The sequence below is a fragment of the Anser anser genome, assembly GCF_964211835.1.
Source record: "Anser anser genome assembly, chromosome: 1".
NCBI lineage: Eukaryota > Metazoa > Chordata > Aves > Anseriformes > Anatidae > Anser > Anser anser.
Window position 1 is genome coordinate 29,407,756 of NC_139720.1, and position 22,382 is coordinate 29,430,137.

Genomic DNA, 22,382 nt, shown 5'->3' on the forward strand with positions numbered 1-22,382 from the left:
TATAAAACACTTGGTCTTTCCTCTGAAACTGCCAGCAAGTACTGAGTAGAGCATGCTAGCATTGTTGTGAGATGGGTATTACCAGAATGAGTTCTCTAAGCCTATTTCCCATGTAAGACTGTACGACATCAGCTTTCAGTCATTAGGAATTTGGACTGAATATGGCATATTATGAAAAGGTTTTTTTTAGATGAGTTTGTTTTTGTTTTTGTTTTTTAGCAGAAGTGGTAAGTCAATCTATTTAGATGTAAAGAAATGCAAACCGTCAAGCTCTGTGGCAGAACTGGTTTTATTTATAAGTTATGAAATCTGCAGTTATCCTTAAATACAAATAATACAGAAGCAAACAGAACCTGTTCCAAAGTGAACAAGGTCATTCTGGAATCATTTGAATAAAAGTCACTATTTCATGTTATTATTCACTTACATTTACTTTGCATTTAAGGTAAAACTAAGCCCCTAACCCTGCAATTTACAATGCTTAGAGAATCTGAAACTCTCCTGAAAATTGTTGACCATCCGCTGTTTATTGTAAATTATATGAGCTTATTTTTTATAATCTCTATTTACATGAAACAGGATCAAATATTCTTTTCCAATATTTTTCTTTTGGATAGCCTTTCCAATGTTCCTGTGACCGTATCAGAATGTTTAAGTAGCCTGTGTATCATATGGAAACATCCGAGTGCATGAACAGAGTGATGCTGAATTTCATTCTGAAGTAGATTTATTCCCCAGGGACTTTCAGCTCGGGATGGGTGAAGAAATCATGAAGATCAGGAGACTCTGTGAAGAGGTGTCTCTCCTTTTCCTTCATTCCTGAGTGATTTAGATACTTTAATATCATATTGTTTATTTTCTTAAGCTCCTCTATGTTCTTCTTTTCAGATAATAGTCTGCTTGATATTTGGTCCATCTTGTTTCTAGTTTGAACTGGGAAAAGAAAATGTACCACATTAAATTGGCAACATATAGGTCAAGAGCATCACTACCCTCTCTTGCATTCCTGTGTTAAAGTGCAGGGAATTATTATGGATTAAAATATTAAACAGGAAAACGGCAGCAGAATCCAATGAGAAAAAGTTATGCATCTGGTGGAGTTACCTGCTCATTAAATTCTTCAGCTGCTTATTTTCTGTCTTATTGACTGCAACACGGTATAATACAATAAAATACACTGGCTCAGACAAAATTTACAGTCTTCAGCAGTGTATCTATTCCATTTATGTCCACAAGAAAATGTCTTATTAAATGGCTCCAAGTTGCTATTTCTGGGCACTGTCCACCTATATTTTTTCTAAAAGTACAACTACTAAAGCATGCCAAAGACTACAGCCATATCACCCGATTTCCTAAAGCATATAGGTTAAAGGAGAATTCTTGTAAATACTGGCATTAAGAGGCCTGTTTACTGTGGACCACCGATATGCAGTACACATTACACACACTTCTGGAGCTATATTTGTTTTGGCTTTCTGAGGCTGAAAAAATTTACCCATGGGTTTTAAAGCAGACAGAAGTTTAGTTCTAATGGTGCCAATGCAAAACAAATCTATGTCTGTGGATTACAAACATAATCTGACACAAACACTACTGGTAATTGGTTCCAAAAAGCACAGGTCTCTACCAACTTGAGACCAAGAAAATTTCTTTAAACCCTATAAGTAGCCTTTTCACTACTACTTTACCTTTTTTCCACTAGAGGGGCACATTACTCATTTATGTATACCAGGGCTCTACTTTTAGCAGCAGCCCATTAAAGATATCTAGAATTCAAATATGAGATATTTGAATTAGGCTTTTACAGTCGTGCCACTGAAGATTTCCTTTGTGTTCTTTACTTGTCTGATATTCTGTCCCTTGAGAACTTCTAAGCAAATTCAGTCAAGGATGAGGATTTTTTCTTCACTCTAGTAAATTCCCTACTATAGAAGAAAATAAATCTTAATTTCATATGGATTCCAATTCCTTCAAAAATGGACTGGTGAATCAAAAAATGCACCTCAGACTCTGTCCAATACAGTTAGCACAGAAAACCCCAAGATGGCAAGGGTTCCATAAAGCAAGGTCACCTGTACCTGTAGCCATGTGCTTAGCAGCGCTAGCTGAGCCAGCCCAACCAGCCCACCCCTTATGTCTGCAGACTGGATGCTACGTGCCAATTTTGATATAAGTCTTCCGATTTTTTGTTTCTTTGAGGTTTTCTTAGTTACAAACACTTTCCAGTCAGTACTTAGCTTGCAACCCTCGGGTCTTTCTGAATAAAAGAGAATATCTTCAGGGAGTCTGATTTAAGTGCTATTCTATTTATATTATTAGTGTAATTCCAGTTTCAGTGGAACGACACCAATACTGAATTTCACCTGGAAAGATACAGAAAGCTTACTCATTGCCTTATGATCAGCACTAAAATTTAATTTAATTTCCAGTTGGCATTTTCAAAAACACACTTTCGTCCTTCTGAGCTGAATTCTTGACAGCTGTTTAAGTTCACAAAACCTTTACACAAAGAATAAAACTGTGCCTTGTATCTCAGAGAGTAGAGACCTGTGCTCTCACTCCCAGGACCAAGACCCACTGCCCATAGCCAGCTAAGTGCTTTGGACATGCAGATATGACGGTAGGATTTTATAGGGTAGTATGACACATTTCAGCAAAGTTCTTCTTCCAGTTGGCCCCATATTTATAAGAACCACTGTTGGTTTTACTTACTTATTAAGAATATTACAAATGAAACAAGTGCCAAACTGACGATCAAAGTGAGAATGAAGATGATGAAGAACAAGCATTGGTTTCTTGTGTTATTCCCTGCCGTGGTTTCTCCAGTACCACCAGTGTTCTCATACTCCTCATCTGTAATGAGATAACATTGATAAAGCTTGATAAAGTGATAACGTTTGTCAAGGTGGGTTAGAATAAACAAGCCAAAATGCTTCTGGCTCCAGAATACATCACAATTTTGGCAATAGACTTTGTTTCCTGTGATATTCCACGAGAAATGAAGAAACCAACTTTATGAGCTCAGCTTGAATTTGGATGTACAAAAACTAAAGTATGTTATAACTGTTGTAACATTTTCAACAACAACAACAACAAAATGTTTCTGTTGTTGAAATACACAGTTTTGTTGAAGTTGACCTGTTTTTACAGTTTGGTGTTTTACAATTTCAGAGTTCTGCAGTTCAGTTTTACATGTATAAGACTGCAATGGAGTTTTCATCAGAAAGCTTTCTGAAAGCCTGAATGGGCTCAGCCTTTTCAAAAGAGAAGAGAGAAAAAAAAAATCAGATTGAAAACCTAGTTACGGATTCATCCTACACATTTATCCTTCAGATTCACTTCTTTGATTTGATGGTATAAGTACCCATGGGATGACTAAATTTCCAAGTTAAGCACCACAGTTGCTCCTGATGTTGGATACGATGACTGTAGGCCTCATTTTTTTATCTCAAAACATTTTTATTATTATTATTCTTTGAAAACACTCTATAGGTTTTGTTGGCTTCATTCCAACAAAACATGAAGTATATATCCTCCCAAATTGCCCAAATTGGAATAGAGTTTCACATGGACTACATATTTTGTCCTTCAAGCACAGGAAGAAAGAGGGGAAAAAAGAACAAGTAGTTGCTGTGCTTCCTTGAATCTGGAAAGCAAGACAGTTTACTGTGCTCTTAAGAATGTCTTGCATAAAGGAAAGTCAATAGTTTCTCTCACAGTAAGAACTGCAATCAAATGAAAGAAGGCAATAAACCCTAAAGATGATGGGTGAAGTCAAGTGAAGACCATGAGGAAATTCAAGTGAATATCAAAGAAAATCACGCTTGAAACAGAATTGTTTACTGACTAATGTTTCGTTAATTTTATATTTTGGGGAGAGCAGGGAGCTAATGTAATTTCATTTTAGTGTCAGCCTCTTACATGCAAAGTAAAATTGCATACTGTAATTTCTCCTCCTATAATTGCTGTCTTGCCATTCTGAAAGGGAGGGTAGCAAGTGCACCTATGAAAAATGTTTCTAGATCATGTTTTGGTATTAGCTGGTAGGAATCTCTGAGGGCTTTGCAACTGAGCCTTTAGTGATAAAGCTGAGGGAAGGATGCCTATGCCATAACAACACTTTAGTAATGAACAAACCTGGGATTGAACAATTCGCTGTGCTAACTGGAGATCTCTGGGAATATCTCAGCTTCTCTTTATTGCATTTAACATGCTCCTGACTGTTGGTAAGCTGAAACCCTTTAATATTTGTTTTGGCGGACTTTATGTTTATTCCCTTAGCATTCATAACAAATGCATCATATACTAAGTACCTGCACCAATATCGCTTTCTAATTAGCATAATAAGGAGGGGGACAGCCTGCTACTACTGCCTCTCAAGTACACTAAGCTATCAACAGAGTTCCCAAAAATGGTGTGTGCTTGCTCTGCTTGATGACTGTTTCTTACTGACTGGACTAGCCAGCATTGTAAGGAATCAGTGAACACAGACTCTTGCCAAGCTGCAAACAGTGGGACCATTTTATCGTCTAAAACATAAAGAAACTGTTGCATGGCTGCTACCAAAACAATCAAAAGTTGTTTGCATTTTAAATACATTTTTAACATGTTTGCTAGTGTGCTTGATTATGCCAGGTCACATAAAGCTACTGAACAAAAGGAATGCTGTCTGTACTGTAACACTCTAGAAACATCATTTTTAAACCAAACTGGGCATCAGCTAATATACTTAATAGACCTTGTTCACAAGAATGTAGTGTTTATCAGAAACTGAAAAATACTCCAGAAATCTCACTGATAACTACAGAATCTCCAAGCTTTAAAAAAGGTAAAAGACGTGTATGCTAAAACGAATAATCTTAGAAGCCAAAGAGCCAAAGCACATTACAAATGGATGCATAAAATACATAATAGGCTACCTTTTTTTACTGCTGAAATGTGGGGAGGAACATTCACATGACTATTCCACAGAACCCTTTGAAAGTAAAGAACACTGTCTTATTAAAAACTACAAAAGAGTAAGACAGACACACTGCAGGGTGGCACACTGCAAAACCAATTTACCCCATTGTCTCATTTTGTACTTGTAGAAATCAAGATAATCTACATATGAAAATTAAGCAGCTTAAGTCTAACATCTTTGTGTAGAATCCAGAAGCTGACAGCACTCCAGTTACTTGCATTAGGAGAATGGTTTCAGTGTCCTCTGGAAAGGCATTTGTGCCCTATAACCAGAAGAATGATTAAGTTATGGCCCTTTGAATCTTATTTAAACGTAATTGTCCTTCTATAACTTTTCTTCAGTCAAATTTGCCATTATAGTAGAGGAAATAAAAACTGATTCAAATGTTGTCATGTGGAATGCTGCTGAAGAACTCCAACTTTCAAGAAGTTTCCAGGTGACAAGGAACACAAGTATATTTTAACTATCCAAAAAAAAAAAAATTTTGTTGCCATGAGCAAATCAAAGATAGAAGCCACATAAAAGCAGTAAGAGTGGGAGAGCCCATATCTGAAACTGTGAGTAAAGAGATTCTGTGAATTAAAATGCTTAAAGGTCTCACAGGTTTGAAACCTTTGATGTGTCATAAAAGAATCAACAGCAATTCACTGTTTTTTCTATTGCTGCATTTAGTGTGCTAGAATTTGTGCTTGTGAAGAGTTATGATGTTACTCATATAAGAGGTACATATTGGGCAGTACTGGAGAAATTATCTTGCCTGAAGGATCTCAATGGAAGTGAAAGACAAGTTCAGGCTTCTTCAGTGCAGAGCTTGACATATACTTATTGGCCTGTTGGGCTGTTGACGGTGCAACACAATGTGGTTAGAGCTTTCAAGTGCCATACATAACTCTTTTTTACAGCCTACTGTATGTACTCAATAACCACGGAGCATCATCTGTCATACTGTTGTGATTTAACCCGGCTGGCAGCTAAACACCACACAGCCGTTCGCTCACCCTCCCCCCTCCCTCTCTGGGATGGGGGAGAGAAATGGGAAAGTGAAGCCGGTGAGTTGAGATAAAGACAGTTTATTAAGACAGGAAAATAATAATAATAATAATAATGATAATAGTATCACTAATGATAATGTGTACGAAACAAGTGATGCACAATGCAGTTGCTCACCACCCGCTGACCGATGCCCAGCCTATCCCCGAGCAGCCGGCCCCCCACCCCGGCCAGCCACCCCTATATATTGTTTAGCATGACGTCAGATGGTATGGAATACCCCTTTGGCCAGTTTGGGTCAGCTGTCCTGGGTCTGTCCCCTCCCAGCTCCTGCTGCACCCCCAGCCTGCCCGCTGGCAGGACAGAGCGAGAAGCTGAAAAGTCCTTGGCCTGGTGTAAACACTGCTCTGCAACAATTAAAACATCAGCATGTTATCAGCACTCTTCTCATCCTAATCCAAAACATAGCACCCTACCAGCTACTAGGAGGAAAATCAACTCTGTCCTAACTGAAACCAGGACACATACGTACCTAGCGCATGTTGGGATTCATCTGGACAAGCGTTTAGTTTGTTTAGGTTATTTAAGGAATCAACAACATAAAGTTTTCCTTCTTCATCAGTATTGGGGAGGTTAATTTCCAAAGAAGGCCTCTCCATTGTGTCTAAAATAATAATAAAAGGGTAAGTTAAAAAAATGAGTATGTGAAATAGCTAGTAACAGTAAGTGTCCTGACCTGCAGAAGTGCTGAGCAGCTTTAGCAACCCCTAAAATAAAGGGATTGGAAGGACCAGCATGCTTGAAGGGAAAGGTAATGCAGTATGTAACATTTGTTGTTTATTCTGGACATCTTTAATGAGTATAAAATTTCATTTCTGCATTGTATTTGTGCACATGTAAATGCACATATAGATGTGCATATACGTATACAAATATATATAAATAATTATGTATACATATGTATATATACATGTAGAAATAAAATTATTTCATTAGTAGTGATTTGAATATTAATTCCGTTGTCTGAATAACCCTTTGCGGGGTACTTGGGAGGTACTTGGTAAGATGAAGAGCGATGCCCTGACCACAGTGAAGGCCAAAGCTTCACTAACAGCAGCAGGAGGGATGTCACTCAGGTCCTGTGCTTTCAGCATCAGACTATTCAGAGGTGAGATGTCCAGAATACTGGCATGGACGTACGAGACAAGGAGCAGGAATATGAGTTTGCTTACGCACCTTGGAATGTCACTGTGAAGTTATTTGTGAATAATGGGGCAAAAAATAATCTTCTAGTGTAGTTCTACTTCATATAGATGTGAGTTATGGGTACATTAAAGCTTGGTGGTAAAGACTTTTCTTCAGACCATTACTCCTTGCCTTAAGAAAAGCATTGGATGGGGCCCAGCCAGCTTCTCTGCTGAGTCTGTGTGCACAGCTGACCGAATGATTGTATAAATAAATACAGTTATGAAGATTATAGAGATAGAATAAGCAATACCTAAGCAGTCTCCTCTGTGTGTTGAAGCACTCTACAGTTCTAGCCATTAGGAGATGCAGTTGTTCTAACTAGGTGTCCTAGCCTACACCAGGCACTGAAAACTCCCTTGATAGTTACTGAAGAAAAATATGTACCTCCAGGAAATATTCCTCTTACACTTACATAGGTCTTCTCAGACCTCAGAACTGCAGTCTAAGGGTACCTTTTCCTTGCCAGCAAACGTAAAGGCAGCTCTCACAGAGGTTAGTTTACAGCTGAAGTGAGATACTTCTAGCACATTTAGTATTTTATTAAATCTCTCAAGTTCAATTTTACCTGCCAAACGTAACTCAGCACTTTATGGGATGCAAGCCTCCTGTTGGTGGATGATGATAAGCATCTAAGGGTGATTTCTGAATCCCAGAGAGGTGGAATTGCCCTTTTTAACATGTCTCCCTCCCTTTTCAGTAAGTAAATAACGCAGTGTGATTGGATCCCTAACTCAGCACTTCAGTCAAAAACTAAATAAAAATTACAAGTTCGAGGAATACAGGCATATATGTTTACATAAAGCACCCATTCTTTCAAATCAAATCAGATGGAGGAGATTGCCATATCTGAGCACACAGCCAAGTAGATATTCACTGAGTCTTAGTAAGACTGAAAACTAAGTGCTTATTTCTCTCCTGATAATGGGACTATTTCTAATAGTGGAGATTGATAGGCCTACATGTATACTTTTCTATTTATATTTAAGAGAAGATTACAGCTTAGTGTTTCTCTGTTCAAAATTGTTGCTGAAAAATACAAAAACGAGGTAGAAAATCGATCATAGCAGCGGTGACCCTAAGGCAGTGCCTGGTTTTCAGGTGTGCAGCAGTAATTTCAGGACAGAGCTGCATCTCCTTGCGTTCCCTGGAATGTCACAAATGTCACAAGGTGCAAGACCGCAGTGCTAGCTAGCCGCAGTGCCACCCATTTTCTCTCCGCTATCTCCCCACAGGCACATCCGTGACTGACCGCAGGCATTGCAGAGCCCTGTGCTGCCACAGCATGCTAAAAGCTACCCCCTCGTGCACAGATGCCTGGCTTATTTTTAGCTTCCGAAGGGCAGTTGTTTCTCTTGGGTATTTTGGTTAGTACCTCCCTGCAACTTCAGGGAAGACTCTTCTGAACAACTTGGGCTGTAATAAATGTGAGTATCTTTCATTCATTATCATGAACTGAATTTTACATTTCTGATTTCATTATTATTTAAAACCACTAAGTAATGTTACTGCAGGGAAGAAAATCCGTATTAACTCAATGATGTATTACAATTATTTTTTCCCACTGACATAACGGACAAATGTGAGAGGATACATCAGCATCGCTGGCCAAAAGCACTGATTAGTTGCCCAACAAACTAATCTAGACATTTTTGTTGGTGGTGGTGGTGATGGTGGTTTTTGGAATCACTCTTTCTTGTACTTTAACCTTGTTTAAACACTTTTTTCCCCGTTTGACTTCTAAATTCCTCCTCAGACTGCTGTAAAATTAGAACTTAGCGTGAAGATGCTGAACATTCTTACCAGAAAAAATCAATCTAAAAGGAATTAACAAACAGGAGAATGAAACGTTACTTACAACATAACCACGTTCAGGTAATATGCCAGTATGGAAGAAATCAGCCGGTGCCAATCAGCAGAACAGAACTCGTGCTGCTCTTCCCCTCTGCTTTCAGACCCATCGGAGCCCGTCCACTCCTGCAGGACCCATGAAGGCAGCTATGAAACAGGCTGTCCCTTTCAGTCTATATTTAGCATTCATCTCGGCCAAGTGTACTGACTTCACAATATTGACCTGTTTAAAAAGAGATCGGCACATATACCGCTCAGTGTTTATTACTCTGTTTGAATTATTATAATATCCTATAAGAGGAAATTGGAAGATATGTTACTGGTGATCAATATGTCACTAACCCTTTGGTTTATGATGCCTTTTTAAAGCTAGTTTGCTATGCAGCAGAGTCATAGCTACAGTACTGTAGTTATGAGCAACCAGTTTGCTATGCAGCAGAGTCATTTCTATAGTATTGCAGTTATGAGGACTTTAAAGGCATAGACTAGGAAAACAGTATTTTCCTCCTCCCACACACCTTATAATTTCAAGTGAGACTGTGTTAAGGCATGGACTAATTTGTACAGCATCCAGAAAATAAATTCTGAGCTGTTTGTGGTAACTGTTCCTTCACAGATAGTTCTTTACTTTTTTTAATTGCTCATGTCACAGAACATAGAGTTACAGCATGCAAGTGACAGGCAGTTGGTGCTAACAGGGACCATACATGAAAACAGTAAGTCCTTTCTGACTTCTTAAATGCTGAACTGCTTTAAACTGACAGTGGATGTATTTGTCTTTCAGGTAACACGAGATGACACATTACCAACTCAGACTTTCCTACTCTACGCTGAGAAACTTTGAAGCTGGCCAGCCTTAGAAGTTGGGGCAGAAACGCAAAACAAATTTCACTTCTGTCCCTGAAAGATTCCCGACACCATTGTAATTATGTCAATATCCAGACCCCCCCTTTTCTAAGCTTGCAAAGGTCTGTAAAACCAACCAGCTCTCAATCAGGCAGCAAAACGGCCCCCTCTCACCTCCTTCCCTCTAACAGCCTTGGAAGCCGTCCTAGTCTCTGTGGCTGGCACCTCCAGCATACTGGGGGAAAGGGGAACCACGTGCCTGGCCCTCTGCAGAGAGGTGCTGCAGAAAGCGATTCTGCAAATCCCAGGGAGCGCAGGAAGCTACCACAGAGCCGCTTTATGCTGCTTGAGTACACCAGAGGTGACCACCCAGTATCCAGACAGAGCATACCAGCTCTAAGGGGGCAGGGTTTGCTACATCTAGTCCAGAGATGAGGGGCTTCTAACTCACGTGTTTAAAGATCTGCTCCTTCAGAAGTGGCAGCTATGTAATTTCTCTATGTAAGTTCCGTTTTCACATAAAACCCTCACTGTCCACCCACAGCAGACCATTTTTATTGGCACATCTCAGTCCTATAAAGAGGGAAACTGAGGGCACAGGAGTGGCTTTCAATATAATAAAACAGGGCATCTGTCTCCTGTCACATAAAAATACTTCACAGCAGAAAACATGGGGAAAAATTTGACCTTCAGTCCACAAATTTCAGGCTATTACTAAAGGTTACTAAAAGTATGCACTAAAAATGCACAGTAGGCTACTGTGCAGACTGAATGTAAGATACCATGGAAGATACACCTTCCAGAGACAGCAGGGTACAGTTCCACGTAGCATCTCACTACAAGAACATCGAGGTGCTTGAGCGTGTCCAGAGAAGGGCAATGAAGCTGGTGAGCAGTCTGGAGAACAAGTCTTATGAGGAGCAACTGAGGGAGCTGGGGTTGTTCAGCCTGGAGAAGAGGAGGCTTAAGGGGCAACCTTATTGCACTCTACAGGTACCTTAAAGGAGGCTGTAGCAAGATAGGGGTTGGTCTATTCTCCCCCATGCTTGGTGACAGGATGAGGGGGAATGGGCTGAAGTTGTACTAGGGTAGGTTTAGGTTGGATATTAGAAAGAACTTCTTCAGGGAAAGGGGTGTTAGGCATTGGAATGGGCTGCCCAGGGAAGTGGTTGAGCCACCATCCCTGGATGTCTTTAAAAGACGTTTAGATATAGAGCTTAGTGATAAGGTTTAGTGGAGGACTTGTTAGTGTTAGGTCAGAGGTTGGACTGGGTGATGTTGGAGGTCTCTTCCAACCCAGAACAGGCAGCTAACTGTAGTTTTGCATGGAAGACTCCTCTCTTTCAAAACACAGGTTGTGCTAGCATTCCAACTTTCCATATGAATAGTAATCACTAATACAAAGAAAGCAGTGAGAAAGGTCTTTATTCCAAAAATTAAACATCCAATTTCAAAACATATGAATATTTGTTTTACATTGATGCAAGTATGTCATTTACTACTTTGTTGTAAGTGAAGGTAATTTAGCTTCAGTCCTCTTCCGCATCAATTCATACTATACAGAAATTTCTTTGTCCATCGATGACTCGGGGAGTTTTAAAAGGTACTAAAATAACTTCACATGAACCGGTTCATCCTTCCATATTAGCACATTTTTACCAAAACATTTGGTCAATGGATTCATTTAATTTACCGTACTATGAAGTAAGGAATCCAATCCGACACATGGCAGTTGACTACATTTATGCACGGCCTTGAACAGTTGAGTTACAATATATCCAGGGTTGGAGCAAGTTGCAGCTAATGCAAGTGTTACAATGTTCCCCCAGCACCCAATCTTACATCAATCTATGTACAGTGTATATGCAACTAAGCAACATGCATTCTATTTACAGATTTTATACAATATCCCTGCGCACAAGTGCAAGCTGAGTACAGAAATAAAAAAGTCAATTAAAGGTTACAAATCAATTATGAAATAGTTAAAATTGAACCCCACAGAGATCTAGAAAAATTCCCCCACATCTGCTCTTTTATCGCGACATTTACTTCTAGCTTTTGTCCGAGCCTTGAATGCAGCAGAGTTGTATAAATGCTACAAGATTAAAAAAAAGAGAAAAATTAATCACAGACATTCAAAAGTTTGATGCCCCTTACAGGTTTTTTTTTAATGCAAAGAAACTGAAAATATTTTTACTTTTTAAGGAAGTGGTTGGCTGGCCTTCTGAAACATGCAATATAATCTTTGTACCAAAGGCTGACTTGTTTTAATATGTGTATGCTTAAAGGAAATTTGGAGTGCAAGGACTAGAAGCATTTCTGTAAGTCAGTCATTCTTGAGCATCATACAGGCATGGTATAGATTAAGTATAATAGTATATAAGATTTCCTGAACACCCCCAACCCCAAAACCTAGGGCTGTCTGTCATAAGACCTCAAGCATCACTGATGATATCTAAGATGATATCTTCTGAAGCCCACAATTTGAATACTATCAGTGTGTTAAGTAAAGAAAGTATATTGAGGTTCAATAACCTACCCTTTCAAAACGGGAGATCTTCATTGTTTTAAGAGCTGCGGCATCGAGCATTACTGGTGGACCAAGCTCAAACACATTCCGAAGAAAATCATTTGACTAAACAAAAAACAAACAGTAAGTTTCCCTTCTGATGAAAAGTCACAGATGCCTGAATAAAATACCAGTATTCCAGTAAGAAACAGCAGCAAGTCAACACAACTCTTTACTTTTGCAATTGATCCAGGGAACAGTTCTTTCTTATATCAGAATAAGGCCAGGAACTCAAACGGTCCTACCAGGCAAACACAAAGCCACCCCCCCGTGATTTTGTTTGTCCCAGCAAGTTGCACACTGTCCTGCTACATCCTTTGCACAAGACTAGGCAGCTGGACACAGATCCATATGGTTTCACAACACTAATTTGTTCTATCTGGCTGTAAAAATATTTGAAAAAACAGAAAATGTTACATGCCAGCCCCTGCCCCAATCATTTAGAAATGCAATTCACATTGGACCAAAGACTTTAACCCCATAATTATCACATTTGGGAACACTTTGGGAACACACACCCCTATGCTGCAGTTGCCACATCCAATACGCATCGGAACAGATGACTAGGGAACAGGCAGTCCCTAACAGATAAGGACAGAGATGGTGGAAGTGGGCAGCTTTACAGCAGCCAGACGACTGCACCGCTCTACTGAAATGGGATTCAGGAGGAGGTGAGTAGGAACACCCTGAAGCTAAGTAAATATTCAGCCTGAGTTTCATGCTTTTTGGAGAAGCCTTCGAACTGCTAACCCAACTCACCCAGACAGTTCTAGCTCGCTGCCGTTCTTCCCCCCTCTATTTTTAACTCAAGGTATTAAAATAGATCTTGTATCAAGGAGGCATGGCCCTTACTTTGCCAAATTCAAGTAAACGTGTTTTTAAACAGTTTTCTTAATTTTTTTTAACTGCTGTCATCTAAAACTTGGAATTGTTTTTTTGTTACACCATGTTCTATGCCTGATTTTGGACCTCATTTTCAATTGCCACCAAGAAGCCTCTAGTTAACAGTCTGAGCATGGATCAAACAGCAGCTCACCTGCAGATGATATTGCATCCCTGACCCCAGAATCTCTTTGAAGGTATCGTAGGTTTGTTTTTTAACCCAGCAGTCAATATACATGCGCTCAGGTCCAAATTTAACTGTCTCTGTAGGAAAGTCACGCTCCTATACAAAATTAAAGGAAAAAGCACTTATGATTTTTCAAGTTAGAAAGTGTTCAAGTATATGTACCTGACTTTTTTCTTGAAAGTGACTTCAGGAATTGGACTCAACTCCAGGAAAAAAAAATAGTTCTGAGACTGAGTCATCTTCCAGTCAGTTTGAGCATCATTTACACCACACCCTTCAACTGCAGTACTATGAAGAAAGCTACACTTGTGACAATGGAACATAAGTGCTAATAAGTGACTCAGAGTCCTTTGCAGGTCATCTCAAAGGTGAATTCAAATCACTCCAAAGCCTTCGCCTTAGCATCTGGGATGCGCAAGAATTAAGACACTTACTCCCTGCCACCCATATGCAAACACTTGTTCAGGCCCTGACAGAGATGCCATTTACCAAGATCTCAATACTAAGCTGATTTGTGTGTTATGCACATCAACTCAATAAAAAGATTTTACAATAATATTTTGAAATAAACCTTTTCAAACTATTTGGGATGTTAATCTGAATGTACTACAAGTTTTGCATGAAAAAACTGCTCAGGGCATAAAATAAAGAAAATTTAGTGTTTACAATATGATGTTCAGCCTGTTTTCAATAGAAAGAACTATGACACGAAAGTCAAATTCAGAGGAAAGAGTTTGACTTTGCTAAACTCCTAAAAAATTTTAAGTTGTATTTAAATTTACCAATCAAATTACAATTTTGTTAAATTGTATTTAACAGAAATGATCAGAATAATCTGAAATCTTTTAAGATCTCCTGTCTTCTTCACTGAAACAGTAATTTTCATTAAGTTGTACACTACATGGTTTACAATCAATACACTTGAGTAAGCCAAAAAGATCACCTCCACAGCTCGCAGAACATCTCTGAAGACAGATCGCTGCTTTCTTTTATCTACTTTGGCTCGATGCTTATTTCCATCGGTAGCTAGAGCTCTTAGTTTCTCTGTGAGAAGTTCCATGTCCTCATAAAAGAAATCCTAATCCAAAAAAATCACAAAAGAACACACTTTCAGTTTCTGGCCTCAACATTTGTCCCCGCAAGGGACTGATCTCTCCAAATTCTGGTCATAGATACCTCTACAAGTTGTTAACTTAGTGATGTCCCATCTCTTTAAATAAAGAAATTTCCTTTAATCCATTAAGAGTGAAGTCACCCAAGTGGGACACTATCAGCTCCACGCTAGTAGTCAGAGCTACATGAAGCAGTCCAGATCTTTCACGTATAGATCTGTTGAGTTGAGTTGTCCTGTTCAGCAACACCAAAGGGCTTGGCCTAATTTATCTGCTGAACCTGGTTGGCAGTCCTGTCAATAGGCTGAGTGCACTTCCGAGTTATTAGTACAGAACTTATGCTACAGGAGACTGATTGTGAGATGCTAATACACTGATATTAAGAAATATATAGCCTTAGGTCTTTTAGACCTAAGTTTTCTACCTTAAGTTAGAAAGCATTTAGAAGTTCACTTCTGTTTGGCATTTTTTAAAGGCAAAATTCCTCAGAAGGGAGTGTTTTCTTCCCTTCATTTACTAGTTCAGTGGCAGTCTACCTGGATAAGTAAGCCACTTACGTAAAAAAAGAATCACCTCATCTGAACACGGCAACTGACTAGTCTGAGCTTACTGCTTACTTTCTGAAAAAACTGATCTAAGGCAAAACACAGTAAACATCTTTAATGTGAAGTGGTTTTTAAGGATCCAAAGCAAATTATTGGTAGCAGTTAATGGAGCCTTTCCCTAATGGAACAGAACAGGTTCTATGTCAATACAGACTTATTACTGAATTTATAGTTATTGGCAGTAAGTTCGACCAAGTGAAGGATCAAGTTCTGGTCTCATTTTTTCTTTCAATGTTGGCTTCCACAGCCAGGACTCAAATCCCTCCTGTTTGAAATTATACCCCATTCTCAGCATACGGTTTCAAATTTTGCCATGCCACTGTGTTTTGTATCCTTGAGTCAACTAGTTGTCCTTTGGACAGCGTCCTGGCAAAGCACAGCAGCCTTCATCAAGCTAGGAGTCACTCAGGCAGCTATGACAAACTGTGCTTTGTGTGAGTGGAAACAATTTTCCTCCGTGCTGTCAGAAAACCAATTCAGAAATTAATAAGGCATATTGAAGGACATAAAGACAAGTTCAGCTGTGCATGAGGTAATACAGAGAAGCTTGCATCTAATCCAACTTGAATGCAAACCCTAAGAAGTCTCCAACAGTAACACTGGTATCTGCACAAGGTTTGTGCAAATTGTTTCAAGACATCCCCTCTTAATTTGCAGCTGACTAAAATAGTCACAAGTGCTGCTTAACTGTTATACAATACTAGTTATTCTTCCTGAGGATACTGAAAAAGAACACTAGAAGTAAACATGGTTATTGCTTAAGGATAGATTTTTATATGAGAACAGAATTGTGCAGGTTAGGAATTGTTAGAACTTGCCTGCGGAACAGTAAGCATCTAATGAATGTTCCCACTACAGTAACAGTGTTTTATGGTGTTTTATCTTGGAAAATCTATTTCTAGGGATAGTTTCCCTTTTTAAAAAGCTGGTGTTGTACTTACATGCTAGAGCTTGCACGCTGCATTTCTAGTTACTCTTAACTACTGTTTGATGTGGTGTGTTTCTTTACGTTTGTTTTATACTGGTCCTATTTTGCAGCATTGGAATCAGTGTAAAAATGATAGCTAACTCGATCTAAAATCTTGCTGTACCCAATTAAACTGGGGCTGTCTCACTACCAAGAACATCCCCAGTGAACTGAATGCCACTTGCTGAGATCAGGGATACTCTATAACATGGGTTAACAATTTGTTGTCATCACCCCAACGCAATAGAACTGCTGACTGATACTTACAGCATCTGTTTCGCGTGCCAGTTCAAACAGAAGAGCTAGTGTTTCTCCAGCTGCTATTCTCATGTTGACATCATCACAAGATAGCATACTTGGAAGTTTATGCAAGTGCCTAAGGAATATTTCATGAACATCTTGTTAATTACTGTTCATTTCTGTGAAATGAAGCGATGTCACAAGTTCTGTTTTCCAGAAAGATACTCACATTTCAATTTTCTTCTTCACTTCATTCATTGGACAAATTGTCAACAACAGTGTCCATGCTAAGAGTGCACTGATGTGAAGAACAGTATTGGGAGTACTTGATACACCATTAGTGTCTCTATCTCGTGGATAAGCTTTTATGAAGATGTTTTCCAGGCACTCCATGGTAGAGTACAGCTCCTGAACAGAGGTAAAAGGATTATGGAAGTTGCTGATGCACATTTTCATATCATGAATTAAAAGAAAAAGGAAGTATTACTTATCCTCACCGTAATGTCATCAGTGACAATGAAACAGCAAATCCCTAAGCAGGTTGCACACTAGACAAAAGAAAGAAACTGTCAGTATTTGATGTTAATGTTACGATTGACAAAGTCTTTAAATATGGTGTTTGAAGTGTGGCAGCTGGAGTAATGAAGACTTGAGATTAAAGCCTTAGTCTTCAAGATTGCTTAATCCAGCTCCTTCACAATAGTTAGATCACACTTCCTGTCTTCTCTCAGGATAGTTTTACAACATATGCCACTCTTAAGCATTCACTTTTCATGTTCTGTTCAACACCTTACAAATACTATATGTAGCACTCCCTTCACCCAAGGTACTTTTAATCCCACTAGAGTCCAGTAGTGAAATTATACAGATTAAAAATAGTAATGGACTTATGGCAGTTATTTACAGCTGTAGGAAATTTTTCCCTCTGCCCACTATTAGTTATACGGCATGAGAACGCTGACTTCAACAGCCTTTCCTGGAACTACCCAACTTTTATCACAAGGTCCTACAAGTCCCTTCCCTATTGCCCCAATTCTGCTCCATTTCTTCTCACAAGAAAAGGGCTTTTCTTTTCAAAGTGACATTTGCACTATGAAACCACACAGTATCCAAAAACTATACTCAAACACCACTTTAAATGCCAGAACAAGCTTTTGTTTGTAGAAACAACTGCTATTGAACTACTATTTCCTCTTCCAGAGGACAGATACTATTTTATAAATATAAAATAAAAATATAGGAAGACAGTCAGAGGGAAAACTTTTTCTAAAGGAGTTCAACAAAGTCACCCAAGAACAAAGTTAACAGCATGGCCTGAAAGAAGAACTGACAATCTGAAAATGTGTCCTGTGTCACTCAGCCCTCAGAACTTCGGTAAGAGAGTGCAATATTGTAAGTTAAGAAATTGACAAAATACTAGGTGTAACAGCTCTCCACCAGAGTTCCTAGGTTAAAGGGGAGAATGACATTGAAGCTTTAGGTGGAGTTCCTCTAAGACAGTGAAATTCGCTATGCATCACCCAGAGCATACGTCAACATGAGGTGTTCACACTAGTGCAGTAACCTTTAGTTCTGGATTACACAACAGTGAGACTGCCTAAAACTGCCCTCTGTCCCTCAATGGACAAAAACATTTAACCTTCTAAGACTTACGGCCTGTCGGGCTTGGACACTGGCTGTTCCATCACAGACGATCTTCTTCAGAACCGGACCAAGGGTCTTAAAAATCTCTTCACTTTCAATTCCTGACCCCATCTGCACGCACAGGAGACATGCCAGTCCGGCAGCTGCACACTGCTCCTCACTCTTACCTAGACATTAACATACTGCGGTGAGTGATCACCTCGTGCATTCCTCCCTTCAGCTAAAGGCATCAGTTTGAAAACCTTTAAGTGGAAACTCAGAAACCAAACAGAATGACGGAATGTAATTTCAGTTAATTTTTGAGGTCACTTAAAATATGACATCCAAATTCAGAAAAAGAATTTTGTAAACACAACTAAATTAAGAGCTCTACAAAGCACTAGAGAAGCCTCACAGACTTCTTCCAAAAAAAACCACAAATAAACAAGGCACATCATTGGCATTACAGCTTTCTAATAGCAAGCACTTTACCTTTCTTTATGCAGCGTTCAATGCTATCAGTTAGTGTCATTCTCCTTTCCATGATAAATTCATATAATATTTTAGAAGAAAATGCACTTTTCAGACTTTCAAGTGCTGCTTGTCTTGTTTTGGCACTGTTAGAAGAAAGAAGGAAAACTTCTTGAAATCAATGCCAGTTAAAGCTCAGCCTTTGATTTTATGGTCATCTACATTCCTTTGGTCCCAACAGAGAGCAACCGACCGCAGAACCATAAAGCATGAAGTGCTATCAATTATCTCCTTCCCTCAAGGAGTGAAAAGTTCCAGCACAACACTGAAAATACAACTCACAATAGTACAACAGGCTAGAAATAAAGTCACTCTACTTGAAGCTCTTCGGAAAGTCTGATTCTCACTTATCTAAGCACCTGGTAGGCTTTTCAGATCCGAAAGAAAAGCAAGTCCTCTCCAGGGTGAAATAAACGTAGTTTCAGAAGCATACAAAGAACTTCCCCTATTTTATCACGAAGCCACCAAACAACATATAAATTAATTTCTTCAAAGCATACTATACCTCTTGTCCAATGTAAGATCAATAAATCCCTTCAATTTGTATTCTAAGTCTTCTTGAGTGGCTTCTTCATCAACTTCAGGCCCTAATCCATAAGAAATAGTTTATTTAGATGCGTATTTTATTAGCACACACATTAGTATCTAACACTGAACATTTTTAGTACTAATAAGAAGTAGTTCAGCATAGACAACAGCAACAAAATTGTTCAGTATTACAACAACTACATCAAACTGCCTCTTATGAAAGCTGACCGGTTCATACACCCATGCTGTTTCCGTACCTGCTCGTTACATGTTCTAAAAATGAATGCAGGAGTTAATTGGGTCTTACATAAGCTTCGTGCGACTGACAGACCAGCACCCATCCAGCCAGCAGTACATTTTCATCCTGTCCACCATTTCTACCCACACAGGGGATATTCCCCGCTGATGCAGTGAACGCCTCATGTCCTATCTGGCATCAGATCAGACACCTCCACAACAGTAGCTTGGGTACAAGTATCGCACGTATTCACGGGGGAGGCTCCCAGCCTCATCCCCCTGAAGCAGAAGCAGGCCTTCAGTCCTCTCCTCCCAATGAGAGGTCATTAGCAACAGCCCAGGTTGAGGAAGAGACAAGCTGCTGCCTACAGAGGGGTCTTCCACACCACAAACCTCACCCCAACCTGCCAAGTGCAACTAACTCCGTCTCAAACTCCCCCACACTTTCTACCACCTCACCTATAAGACAATTTTTTGTAATGTACCTTGATTTTTTTTTTGTCTCTAAAGTCTATCATTCCCACAGAAAGCAGCCTAATAATAATACAGGAAGATAAAAATTAAAGAATTTACCATCCTCAGTGAAGCTAGCAGGATCACTGAAGCCACTGCAGTGGCTCATAGTTTCAATTGAAGCATCTTCATCACTAAAAGGCTGCACATTTCTGGGCTGACCACCTTAAAGAAAGACAAACACAACTGGTCAGTAACTTGAACACAGAAAAGAAAGATCTGGATACCAAAAGTAGAATTTAATCCTCTCAACACACCCACTTGCTCTGATCCAGACCCAAAGCACGTGTCCAGCCCTCTACCTCCTCCTTTATTCCCACCTGTCCAGAAGACTTGTTGGGCTCAGTTCTGGAAAATCATGTGTGAATGGTGGGGAAGAACCCACCTAGTTTTCCAAGTATTAGTAGCATTCCTAACTCTACGTTTAGGAATTTTCCTGTAACCCAAGTCACGTTACTGCACTTTCCTGTGACTGTGTCCTAAAAATAGCTTCATATTGATTTAACTGTTTGGAACAACTACCTAAAAACTTGCCATACAAACTTTATTTTTCAATTTTGCAGGGCTTCAGGCTGGTCTAGGTTAGAAGTGTAGGCAAACATACATTACCCAGTTCAACGCCGGGTTTACTGGATTAAGTGCAATATGTGCACTATCAGCAACACCCAGCCCTGCACTCTGATCAACTGCTCCAGCCGCTAAGATTTATGTTCTAACCAAGTTGAGAGAGTTGTAGTCTTAGCTCATTTTTAGTAGAAGCTAAAACATCAAAGTTCCAAGAGGAAGAATTTTTTTCCCCTTCAAGAAGGCCTCCTTTTAGTAACTTCAGTCTTTTAAGAAAGCATCATTATTGCCTCTGGTACTCATCTCTGGAGCTTTTCATATCTATCTTATTTTTAGAGCGGTAATAATTGGGTGAGTTTGAGCTGGTAATACTGTAAGCTCTATTATTGCCTTATTCTAGCTAAATCTACTGAAGTTGATTAAGAAAAAAATAATTTTACCGCTGTTTGTCCAACAGCCTTTCCAGATGCCTTCCACAGAACTCCAAGCTTTACTCTTCCACTTAATTTAGAGGCAATGGTACCAAAAAAGTTACATCAGAGGCCAACACACAATGCTTGCCTGTCTCAGGCAGGCTTCCTGACTACCAAGACCCAGCAAAGCATTTTTATTTAGGCAGAATCAACCCTGAGTTGATCAATTTGTGAGCATTTTCCAGTAAAGCTGAATTCACACTTCACAGGCTTAACAAGCCTTAGACGCCTGGCTGTTGCACTGCCCACACTCGGGGTGTTTCCTATGGTTACAGAGGGCAAACACAAGCGTGCTTGCAGGGATGGAGAACGTGTAAAGCTCATGGCTCTGGCACGGCCACCTTCATGCTCCTAGTGATGTCAAACCCAGTGGACAGAATGGCAGTAGTCACCGCCAGCCCTGCACAGAGAGGCAGCCGCAGGAGGATACTGCGAGCTGCCCGTGCGGTTTAGGTCAGGGCCGTGACAGCCGGAAGGGCAATCTCCCTGCCCCCAACAAAGCCCCCACGCCCTCCAGCCACCACGACCCCCTTCTCCTTTCCACACAACCCTCTTCACTCGGACTGGGCACTTCCCACAACCCCCCTTTAGCCCAAAACCCCCTTTTTTCCCCCCAGACCGAGGGCAGCCCAGAGCCCTGACACCCCCCCCCCCCGCGGGCCGGGCCCCGCCAACGCCTCCAGGCCCGTCCCCCCCCCCCCGCACACCCGCACCCCCCCGGGCGCATGCGCACTGGCCGCGACCCGGCGGCCCTGGAGCCGGCTCCTGTCAGCGCCGGCCCCGCCCCGGCGCGCGGAGCCCGGGCCCGGCGGGCGCCTCACGGAGGCCCCGCGGCTCCCCGCTCCCGGCCCCGCTGTCTCACCGGCGCCGCGCTGGTGGGCGCCTCCCCGCTTCTTGGCCTTGGGCATGGCCGCAGCGGCGCTCGGCCCGGCTCGCTCCCCGCGCGCTGCCCTTCCCTCCGGCCGGGTGCCGGTGTCCGCGCTCCCCCCCTGCCCGGGCAGGGCCGAGGATCAGCCGATGGAGGAGCAGGCGGGCTTTTTACTCCAACGTCTCTGCGAGGCGGCCTTCCCGGGCCGGGGCAGCGGAGGGGATTGGCGGCGGCAGGCGGAGGACGGACGGGCGGCGAAGGCAGAAATCCCCGTGGAGGCCCGCGAGCGGAGTCGATACATCTTTCTCCTCTCAGGCACCCGGGGCGAAAGGCGCCGAGGGGGCGCCCGGCGACGGTTTTATAGCCCGGGGGCGGGGCTTGGCGCAGCGCCGCCGCCGCGGCCAATCAGCGGGCGGCGGCTGGCTCGGACGCGCGAACCCGTGACGCGGCCGCGCGGAAGGGGCCGCGACGTCAGCGGCGCCGTGACGCGGGGCATGCTGGGGGCGGCGGGCTCGGCTGACGGGATTGGGGGGGGAGGGGCTTTACTGGACCTCTGCGCGTGTGACGGGCACGACTTTAACAAAAACC

At 41.1% G+C, this 22,382-nt stretch overlaps 2 protein-coding genes across 2 annotated transcripts; both read right to left on the reverse strand.

Moving 5' to 3' along the window:
- Positions 1 to 271: 271 nt before the first annotated feature.
- LSMEM1 (leucine rich single-pass membrane protein 1) lies at positions 272 to 9,570 on the reverse strand. The gene is made up of 4 exons (XM_083839437.1): positions 9,057 to 9,570; positions 6,486 to 6,617; positions 2,713 to 2,853; positions 272 to 933 (listed from the first exon to the last, which is right to left on the reverse strand). The coding sequence occupies exons 2-4, from the start codon at positions 6,610 to 6,612 to the stop codon at positions 728 to 730; spliced, it is 474 nt and encodes a 157-aa protein (XP_083695563.1). The 5' UTR covers positions 6,613 to 6,617; positions 9,057 to 9,570; the 3' UTR covers positions 272 to 727.
- A 1,733-nt stretch (positions 9,571 to 11,303) lies between these two features.
- Positions 11,304 to 22,273, reverse strand: IFRD1 (interferon related developmental regulator 1). Its single transcript, XM_083795037.1, has 12 exons — positions 21,789 to 22,273; positions 19,950 to 20,054; positions 19,117 to 19,198; positions 18,573 to 18,697; positions 18,111 to 18,268; positions 16,955 to 17,005; positions 16,687 to 16,865; positions 16,485 to 16,593; positions 14,477 to 14,611; positions 13,501 to 13,629; positions 12,435 to 12,530; positions 11,304 to 11,990 (listed from the first exon to the last, which is right to left on the reverse strand). The coding sequence occupies exons 1-12, from the start codon at positions 21,832 to 21,834 to the stop codon at positions 11,901 to 11,903; spliced, it is 1,305 nt and encodes a 434-aa protein (XP_083651163.1). The 5' UTR covers positions 21,835 to 22,273; the 3' UTR covers positions 11,304 to 11,900.
- Positions 22,274 to 22,382: the final 109 nt, after the last annotated feature.

Excerpts from the sequence above, each read along its gene's own strand:
- LSMEM1 (XM_083839437.1), bottom strand. The coding sequence starts at position 6,612 with ATGGAGAGGCCTTCTTTGGAAATTAACCTCCCCAATACTGATGAAGAA. Across the intron at positions 2,854-6,485 it reads TGAATCCCAACATGCGCTAG|ATGAGGAGTATGAGAACACT; the intron begins GTACGTATGTGT and ends ATCTCATTACAG. Across the intron at positions 934-2,712 it reads ATTTGTAATATTCTTAATAA|TTCAAACTAGAAACAAGATG; the intron begins GTAAGTAAAACC and ends TTCTTTTCCCAG.
- IFRD1 (XM_083795037.1), bottom strand. The coding sequence starts at position 21,834 with ATGCCCAAGGCCAAGAAGCGGGGAGGCGCCCACCAGCGCGGCGCCG. Across the intron at positions 16,594-16,686 it reads GTGAAGAAGAAAATTGAAAT|GCACTTGCATAAACTTCCAA; the intron begins GTGAGTATCTTT and ends AATATTCCTTAG. Across the intron at positions 14,612-16,484 it reads TGGCACGCGAAACAGATGCT|GATTTCTTTTATGAGGACAT; the intron begins GTAAGTATCAGT and ends TTTTTGGATTAG.